At 44.8% G+C, this 10,065-nt stretch overlaps 1 protein-coding gene across 9 annotated transcripts; it reads left to right on the top strand.

Annotated features, from left to right (window-relative positions):
* Positions 1-604: 604 nt before the first annotated feature.
* nup58 (nucleoporin 58) lies at positions 605-10,019 on the top strand. 9 transcript variants are annotated; one of them, XM_024138861.2, is made up of 15 exons: positions 605-996; positions 1,305-1,462; positions 1,620-1,652; positions 1,845-2,111; positions 2,330-2,371; positions 2,460-2,619; positions 2,761-2,826; positions 2,952-3,126; positions 3,229-3,308; positions 4,673-4,791; positions 4,902-4,984; positions 5,100-5,301; positions 8,756-8,839; positions 9,289-9,387; positions 9,527-10,019. In XM_024138861.2, the coding sequence occupies exons 1-15, from the start codon at positions 917-919 to the stop codon at positions 9,694-9,696; spliced, it is 1,818 nt and encodes a 605-aa protein (XP_023994629.1). In that variant the 5' UTR covers positions 605-916; the 3' UTR covers positions 9,697-10,019. The 9 variants fall into 9 exon arrangements, with proteins under 9 accessions (XP_023994629.1, XP_023994630.1, XP_023994631.1 ...); XM_024138862.2 differs by lacking the exon at positions 1,620-1,652; XM_024138863.2 differs by lacking the exon at positions 2,330-2,371.
* The last annotated feature ends 46 nt before the right edge of the window (positions 10,020-10,065 follow it).

Below are 10,065 nucleotides of genomic sequence, written 5' to 3'. Positions count from 1 at the left end.
ACTACCTCACCGCCACGTAGTGCAGATTCCATTGTTTGATTGTTTATTTTTTTATTACTTGATATTTTTTTGTATATTTTAGTATTTTCTCGTTAATACATGTGTTCTGTTTTGTATGATGTAACAATGTAAATTGTTGATTTGATTTTGTATAATAAATGGAAAAAACGTAGTACAGATTCCAGGCCTTATGGGAAATGTTTCAACCCATACAATTCAATTCAATTCAAGGGGCTTTATTGGCATGGGAAACATGTGTTAACATTGCCAAAGCAAGTGAGGTAGACAATACACAAAAGTGAAACAAACAATACAAATTAACAGTAAACATTACACATACATCAGACATTGAATTCAGAGTAGTCTGAGTAGAGGATATTCTTGTTAGGCATTACTCCACCACCTATTACTATTTCCACATATTCTGTAATCTTTCCATCGTGACACATGTATGTATTTTAAACCCGTTCTCAAACTGACAAATAATTAAAGCGTATTTTTATTTCTTCAAAAACATGATAGCAACCGCTAGATGTCCCCATTTGACCGTCCAATCTGCCAAGTCCTCCAGTATCCCAGCAGGCCACAATAACCGGAAAATACATCGAGGGTAAAGCGCGGATTCGGAAAAACAGTTTTGAGAAGGAAGTTAACATTTTAGTGCTGTTTAACTATATGCATAACGGATTAATTACGTTTCAGATCGCTGTAAATGTGTATACGTTACTAAGCGAGTGAGTTTAAATCGCCGAATAGTATGTTGTTTTTATTTTCTTTCACGTTACCATGACTTTGTAGCCACAGTCACACTGGCCTGCACGCGGGCGTTCGTACCGTTCAAAGCTTGCTAACAGCTATCGAACAGTCAGTTAGATAAAGTTTGACTAACTAGAAACTTGGTTGTTGTTGCTTAAATATGTCAGGCTTTAATTTCGGATCCGGGGCTATTGGTTCCACCAACGCTGGCGGAGGGTTTTCGTTTGGAGCCGCTGCCAGGTAAGAATTGTACGGCTGACGTACGTTAGCTTTATCTCGCGGATATGTCGATATGCGCGGGTTACCAAGGATGTATTGTAGCCAACTAAATAACTAGCTAGCTTCCTAAATATCGATGTAGAAGTAATCATGCAAACATCGCTCTGATGTAAGTGTGTCAAACTGCTAATATATTATGGGTGTGACAACTAGTTGTCTCTAATATATATATATATATATATATATTATTGTAATTGTGACAGCGGCATGTAATGTTTTATACTTCTTCCCTCGATCTCCCCCACTTTTTCTCTCATCCCTTTCTCTAGTACCCCAGCTGCAGCAGGTACAGGTGGGTTTACTCTGGGTGGAGCTCTGGGTGCTACAGCCCCAGCCTCCACCACCACCACCTCTTCTCTGGGCCTGGGTGCATCACTATTCTCACAAAAACCTACTGGGGGGTTCTCCTTTAACACTCCTCCCTCAGGTAGGTACACATGTTTTCAACATGGCCTGTCGGTCTCTTTCCCTCTGCAGACCTGCCTCATGCTTGATGTTTCCTACCACCAAGTACAAATAAATACACAGACATACATTTAGYTGTAGGTGACTATTGTAGTTATGGAGTTCTTGTTTTTGTGCAGGAGCTGCTGCACCCACCCAAGGCCTTACATTAGGTGAGCTTACTATCAATGTAGCTACACATCAGTCAAGACCTCCACTGCTACCATTGGCTCATCCCAGTCTGTGCCTTCGCATGATGATGCAATAGTGCCTGTCTTGGCAGATTCATTTGTTAATGTCTGTGGGTGATGATGTCATATGGTCGAGTCTACCTTTAACCCTGCTCTACCTGCTGTCTCTCCCAGGTGCCCCAGCAGCCTCTACAGCCCCTACCACGGGCTTCAGTATGACCTTCAATAAACCCTCTGCCTCGGCCCAACCCTTCTCCCTCACTGCAGCCTCCTCGGCCCCCACAGGGGCAGGACTGACACTAGGCTCCGTCCTCACCTCCACTGCGCCACAGCAAGGAGCCACAGGATTCTCTCTCAACCTAGGGGGTGTGGCCGCAAGTACAGCCCCATCCACGGGTCTATCGCTGGGTTCCAGTATGTTCTCTAACATGGCTACTACTGGTTAGTTAACTAAACATCTCTGTCTCTCTCTGTTATCCAGCATGGATCCTACTGGTTAGTTAATTACACATATCTCTCTCTGGGTCTCATCACACCTATCTTTTTCCTATCTCTTATCTCTGTCTTTTCACTACATTCCTTATTTGGAGGTAGTGAATGATCTGTCTTGCCTGTGTGTGTGTGTGACTAACACCTTTTTGATTATGTGTTGATCTTAGGTCTGAGTCAGTCCACTCTTGGAGGACTGGGGTTTGCGTTAGGTTTGTATGGGTGTCAGACTAACATTTGCATGGTTGTGTTTGTGAGTGTCAGTGTGTTTATTTGTGTTAATGTTTTGTCTGTTTTCAGGTTTGGGCCAGACCACTCTCGGATCAGGGGGGTTGACYTTAGGTTCCCTGGCCTCTACCTCCACGGCGGTGTCAGCGGCCCCCAGCCTTGGACTGGGCGGAGTTGACTTCAGCACCTCCTCAGAGAAGAAAAGCGACAAATCATCAGGGGCCAGCCCACAGTGAGTGCTACTGACTGACAACCGTCTGGACCAATGAGTGTCCACAGTGTCATTTCTTGACCAACTGTTTATAATGGTCATCATAATAGGTAATATATCTGACTCTTGTCCCTGTTTATTTTTCTTTCCTCTCACTCTCAGAGACAGTAAAGCTTTGAAAGATGAAAATTTGCCTCCAGTCATCTGTCAGGATGTAGACAACTTCCAGTACGTAAATCAGTACTTTCCTTCAACTACACCCCATGTTAGTGTGTGTGGCTCTAACAGTACTGTTTGCACATCGTTGGTCATGAAGATGCATTGTGTTGACGTGTGAGTTCTCCGTCCTGTAGGAAGTTTGTGAAGGAGCAGAAGCAGGTTCACGAGGAGATCAGCAGGATGTCATCTAAAGCCATGCTGAAGGTTCAGGATGACATCAAGAGTCTCAAACAGCTGCTGTCTGTCAGCGCTTCGGGACTACAGAGAAACGCCCTGGCTATAGACAAACTGAAGATGGAGACTGCGCAGGTACACACGCTGATGTCACATTGTCTTTTGAGGAATTAAGGCTCAGAATACACATGCCCTTACTGTTGCTGAATGTCATCTCTCCTAACCCTCCTCGTCTAGGAGTTGAAGAATGCAGACATAGCTCTGCGGACTCAGAAGACTCCCCCTGGACTCCAACACGACAACACAGCTCCCTATGAGTGAGTATTCCTATCACCATCATTGTTATATCCCCCTGAACTTACATATTCAAAAGTATGTGAACACCTGCTCATCGACTATCTCGTTCCAAAATCATGGGTATTAATATGGAGTTGGTCCCCCCTTTGCTGCTATAACAGCCTCCACTCTTCTGGGAAGGCTCCACTAGATGTTGGAACATTGCTGCGGGGACTTGCTTCCATTCAGCCACAAGAGCATTAGTGAGGTCGGGCACTGATTTTGGGCAATTAGGCATGGCTCGCAGTCAAAGGTCCAATTCATCCCAAAGGTGTTCGATGGTGTTGAGGTCAGGACTCGGTGCAGGCCAGTCAAGTTCTTCCACACCAATCTCGGCAAACCATTTCTGTATGGACCTCGCTTTGTGCACAGGTACATTGTCATGCTGAAACAGAAAAGGGCCTTCCCCAAACTGTTGCCACAAAGTTGGAAGCACAGAATCGTCTAGAATGTCATTATATGCTGTAGCGTTAAGATTTCCCTTCAGTAGAACTAAGGGGCCTAGCCCGAAGCATGAAAAACAGCCCCAGACCATTATTCCTCCTCCACCAAGCTTTACAGTTGGCACTATGCATTAGCGCAGGTAGCGTTCTCCTGACTTCTGCCAAACCCAGATTTGGCCGTTGGACTGCCAGATGGTGAAGCGTGATTCATCACTCCAAAGAACGCGTTTKCTCTGCTCCAGAGTCCAATAGCGACAAGCTTTACACCACTCCAGCCGATGCTTGGCATTGCGCATGGTGATCTTAGACTTGTGTGTGGCTGGTCAGCCATGGAAACCCATTTCATGAAGCTCCCGACGAACAGTTATTGTGCTGAAGTTGCTTCCAGAGGCAGTTTGGAACTCGGTAGTGAGTGWTGCAACCGAGGACAGGTTTTTACACGCTTCCGCAGTCGGCTGTCCCGTTTTGTGAGCTTGTGGCCTACCACTTCGCGGCTGAGCCGTTGCTGCTCCTAGTACTGTTATTCCACTTCACAATAACAGAATTTACAGTTGACTGGGGCAGCTCTAGCAGGCCATAAATTTGATGAACTGACTGACTTGTTGGAAAGGTGGCGTCCTATGACGGTGCCATGTTGAAAGTCACAGAGCTCTTCAGTAAGGCCATTCTACTGCCAATGTTTGTCTATGAGAATGCATGGCTGTGTGCTTGATGCACCTGTCAGCAAAGGGTGTGGCTGAAATAGCTGAATCCACTAATTTAAAGGGGTGTCCACATACTTTTGTGTGTGTATATATAGTGTACCATACCCCTTTTTGGATTTGGAACCACTGATGAATGTACTGCATTTTAGCCATAATAAATTCAAACCTGTCGGTCTCATTCTTTCTCCCTGTCTMTAGTTATTTCCGGTGTTTAGTGGAACAGTTTGAGGTCCAGTTGCAGCAGTACAGACAGCAGATAGAGGAGCTGGAGAATCACCTCACTACACAGGGCAGTGGATCACACATCACACCACAGGGTAACATACATACATACATACATACATATATACATACACACAGACATTTGACTTTCTTCATAGTCTTTATGTGTGTGTTTCTGTGTCTCTTCACTGGATATTGTGTGTAGATCTGTCACTGGCCATGCAGAAGTTGTACCAGACGTTTGTGGCTCTGGCTGCTCAGCTCCAGTCAGTACACGAGAACGTCAAGGTAAGTCCTACAGACATCACTGTTGACTGTTCTATAACAAATCACCTTGTTACAGAAATAAATATTGAGTATTTTGAATGAAGTGATTGAGGTTCTTCCTCTGGGGTATCTGTAGACCCTGAAGCAGCAGTACCTGGGATACCGCCGGGCCTTCCTGGAGGACTCCACAGACGTCTTCGAGTCCAAGCGGGTGGCCAGTAAGAAGTGGCAGAGTGCCCCACGCATCACCACTGGCCCTGCCCCCTTCAGCAGCGTCCCCAATGCGGCGGCGGTCGCCATGGCAGCCACGCTGAGCCAGCAGCAGCAGCCCGGCCCAGGTCTGACCTCCGCCTTCAAGTTCTAGAACCCTGACCCCCTCACCTTTGACCTTTCACCTTACCACCCCTCAGTCTGACAGAGAGAGGGGGAGGAGAGAGATGTAGGGAGAGAGAAGGAAAGTGGGACAATAAAAATGTAGCCAGTGCCCAACTTTTAGGTTAGTTTGTCTTTTCTTTCTCTGGAAAGAGGGAACGAGAAAGAGGAGAATGTAAAAGCAACATAGTAAGTTCCAAACCGTGTTCATTTTGTCTTTCTCCAGTGGTTCTGCTCTATACGTGTGAGAAGACCTTTTCCTCACAGGCATTAGACCCAAAGCAATCTTTCTGCAGCTGTGTTGGAACTGCCTTGTTCATCAACGTAGCAGGGGCCATTACTTGGCTCTCTGCTTTCCCTTCATTTCTCTCTCTCTCTCTCTCTCTCTCTCTGTCTCTCCGTCTCTCCCTCCATAAGAGAAGCACTTAACAGTTTCTCAGTGAATCTGTGGCTTTTTAAGATGATTGAAAAAGTGTAGAGTTCTCAGATTACTGGAGATGAGACTAAAAACAAGAAAGCAGGACTCGTATCACTGGGTATTCATTCACAGCTCTCATCTGTCCCAGACAGACTAGACTAGAATCTTTTGAATACTTGGAGGCTGCATTCTCTTTGGGTTCAGTCACTTAATTTATATTGAATGGGTTCTTGATTATCTATATTTATTGAAGGTGCTTTTTTGTGAAGCTTAACTGCTTTGGTTTTATTGAATAAAATATCTTCGGTAGTTAGTCTGGAGCTAGTCTGGATGGTGTAACGTGGTGGTTCCAAGTGAGTGTGCTCTGTGTCTTCGATTAGGACGCAACCGTCCAAATCGGTTTAGTTCGGAAATTGGGTATCAACCTTCTTTTTTTATTATTAGGATTTTCCTGAACAAACTGGTTTAGATTAGGACACAGTTGTCTGTGTGTGTTTTCATAAAGCAGTAATGTAGCTTTCACTGTGTGGTAGCAGTCTTGATAAGCACTTAAATCACACACACTCATTCTCTCTCACACACACACACACACACACACACACCAGCCTTAGACCAGCAGATCTCCCTTCCCAACTAGGTTGTATGTAATGAGTAATGATTTTGTCTTTTCTCAGCATCTGTCATTTTGTCTTTGATTGACATGCTTCACCTATATTTCAGGATGACATTTTAAAAGTTCAAGACGATCTGACAGTATATAGCCTAGTGTTTAAAGAAGATATTATAATTTACTGCACAGGTCTTACATCAAAAGGGTGTTTTAATTTCAGTGAAAGATTTTAACTGTTGAACATATGCATTCCTTTTTGTAACAATGGCAGCGTCTTTAGTTGTAATAGCAATAACAGCAGGCTCTGGTTGCTAGTGGCCAGGTGTGTGCTTGTCTGTCTGTGTGTGTGACTGTATCTGCATTGTAGACAGGACAATGACTGCCTCAGCTGGTAATGACCGTTTTACAGTKATTTTAACCACAGACAAGACACCCACTTCTACCTGACAGTCCATATCACTTTCAATCCATCACTATGCATTCTACAATAACCTTTTGACTAAGATAATGATTGTGATATATCAGTATTTCCTACACACACTACTTAACACTGGCAGGTGGTTTACCATGCAGGTCTACCTCACTCCAGGATATAGATGGCAGAGGGGCTGACGCACAGTCTGTCTGTACAGATGGAACCTAGTTCTCTTTAGTTCCATAATCCATTCTATTTAATAGAAGGGCTACGATGTTACGTCACTCACTAGTTTTACAGGGGAGAAACCGAGTGAACGTGCTGCTCGTATCAACTGCCTTGGGAAGGCCAGTTGGATCATTAGTGCCAAAAATCAGTATTTTTCTCTATTCGGAGTCGGCCATTTTGTGCTCCGAGATTAACCAACTGCTGCTCTGGACTGACCCGTCTGTCCTCCATTTCATGCTAGCATTCTAGAACCACTCTGAAACTTTGATTGTTCTAGAATGAGTAGCTAAATAGTTGTGAAACTGGAACACGTAAATTAGTTCTGGAACTCTGTGATTGGTTCTGGAACTCGTGGTCTGCTCTACATAGCAAACTCCTGTTAATGTGACAGGGATGTCTAACAGGACTATGATGAATGTCTTGGGGRTTTTTGAAGGGGTTCTATGAGGTCAGAAGGTCCTATAGTTTTTTTTTTAAATCCCAGCCCCCGTCCCTGCAGGAGGCCTTTTTGGTAGGCCGTCATTGTAAATAAGAATTTGTTCTTAACTGACTTGCCTACTTAAATAAATAAATGACTACTAGTTGTGGTTGGACTGACTGGCTGAGAGACTGTCCGTCCACTCAGACAGTGTTCAGACTCAGAGGAATAGCTAGTTGGCGCCAGTGAAGTGCTGGGATGTTTGTAGAACACTGGTATTGGCTGGGAGGTGTATTTTCAGACAAAAACACAGATGCCAATTCAGTGGCCTGTTCAGGAGGGTGTGATGTTACAGAACGTTCAGATAGAAATGTGTTGTAGAATAGGGAGTCATATCAGCTCTATTCATTACATTTCTTTCTTCAACGTACAGAACGTGTCACATCACTGAACACAGCCCTCATCTTCACTCTGGTTCAGAGTGCTTTTGTTTAGAATGGTGTGTTTAATCTAAATATAACCAATGCTTGTTGTTGACGATGATGCATATATCTGATACTATATAATATTGTGTGCCTTTTGAAACTAGACATATTATTAATAATAATAATTTTGCGATGCATTTTTTTCTGGRTAGTTCCTTCACTCTTGGAATCTTGAATAGTTTTGGAAAACTTGTGAAATGCAATATAGCGGCTAGGAATTAACAATCGGTTGTGTCCTTTAACTGTGTCTGTTTATATGTAAGTGGTATTGCTTTAAATTGACAATAAATCCGTTTTAAAGGAGCGACTTTGTCTTTGTTTCTTTTTGACTGGTAAATTACTGATTTTTGAACACCCAATTGGATTTAAGAGAATTAKTGAGTACACTTGTTGGATGAAGCTTAAACCCAAACTGAGTTTGCATCTCTAAAATCCAATTTGAGAAACGATACAGGTGCACGGAGGTTCAGAGTGAAGGAACTAGCAGACATGTTTCTACCAGTCACATTTGTTTGACCATTTTATCTGTGAAAATCTATCCACAGTTGCTAATGTATTTGTAGAAATGTGTAGGGATTATCTCAAAGGGAACAACTTCGATGTGGCAGTAAGGTTAGTGTTCGGGTGAGACAGGAGGTTGGGCTTAGAAGTCTGGTTGAATGTCATACAGAACCACTGATCCACGGGGTCCTGACATGTTACTCTATTCACTCTCTTGTGGACACACACACACAGCCTATATCACTACTGAATGTTGCAGAGAGGGGGAACTTGACTTCAGTAACACACACACAAACGGACACTCCCTAGTCCAGAGGAGTAAGCTGTGTGCTCTCTCTGTCTCAGGGAGCCAGGCGTCCCTGGGGTCTGGTTTGGGAAACCCCTTTGCCTTGGGAGTGGGCTCTAGCTTGGGCACCTCAGGCCTCGGAGGTACTACCTCTCTTTTTACATCTAGTCTTCTCTTCCTCATCCATCTCTACTATGTATCTTTCTCACTGTCTGTTGCTTTCTTTAGAMCTCACTCGCAACCTCCCTCCATTTATCCCCCTCCTTGTGTGTGGAAGACTGTTGGCAGTGTTAGGAATGTATGTGGTGTGAGTTAAGCTCTTCACTATCTAGGGCTGAAACAGTCTGCCTGTAGCTGTGGTATGTAGTGGGTCTCTATGCTTTACTCTCGTCATTGGATACAGTTACGTCCACTATACCCTGTTTGTGAGTGAGCCATTACAGAGGCTTAGCTACTGTTCTTTCTCTCACTCTTGCAGTAGTTGTGTGTGTGGTGTGTCCATGAAGCTAAGCTCTCTCACTCTGTCATGTAGTAGCAGCGTAGTAAGTGTGTGTCCCTAAAGCTTGGCTCCCTCAATCTCTCTCCCCTGCAGTGTTTGGTGGGGGTCCAGGTTTCGGGGGGGTAGCGACGGGGGGCTCCTCATTTGGTTTCTCCTCRGCCACCAAGCCCTCGGGAGGGAGCCTGAGTGCAGGTACACACACACACCTTACCTCCTTGTGCAAGCTCTCTGGAGGGTGTTTTAGCAGACACACACACTCCCTGTGAGCATACTCATTATTTGAATAACTCATGTCCTCTTTCTTCTGTTTCTCCTATCTCCTTCTCTCCAGGTTTTGGAAGCAACAGCAGTTCAGGGTTTAACTTCAGTAACCCCGGCCTCAACGCGTCTGCAGGCCTGACGTTTGGCGTGTCCAACCCTCCCGCCACGGGCTTCGGCACTGGAGGTCCACTGCTGCAGCTCAAGAAGCCCCCGGTGGGAAACAAGAGGGGCAAGAGATAGAGGGGCGAAGGGAATGGTTAGGATTTGGGGAGGGTAAGCTGATCCTAGATCTGTTACTTCCAGAACTGTCCAAGGTTGTTTAATGGGTTAATGGGTCACAGTCCATGTATATGGATTTGGGAGGGTACGTTTATTCTAGACCTGTGCCTAAGGGTGACTTCTAGAGCTGTCCAGGGGAGGTCAGGTTGTAACAGTCTGTCCCAGATCTTTATTTTTATACCTGACGGGGGAGCAGAGGGTTTGAGGGAGGGGGGTTATGCAGGACCAGGGTGGAGGGAATGAGGAGAGGGAGAACTCGAGCAGAAAAAACTGTTGAAACAGATCAGCACATTTGGACAAGGTTCATAACCTGTGTTTTGTTCTTTTTAA

Source organism: Salvelinus sp. IW2-2015, unplaced genomic scaffold (assembly GCF_002910315.2).
Source record: "Salvelinus sp. IW2-2015 unplaced genomic scaffold, ASM291031v2 Un_scaffold1609, whole genome shotgun sequence".
Classification (NCBI taxonomy): Eukaryota; Metazoa; Chordata; class Actinopteri; order Salmoniformes; family Salmonidae; genus Salvelinus; species Salvelinus sp. IW2-2015.
The sequence above is the reverse complement of the archived record's forward strand: the minus strand, read 5'-3'. Positions and strand labels throughout refer to the sequence as shown.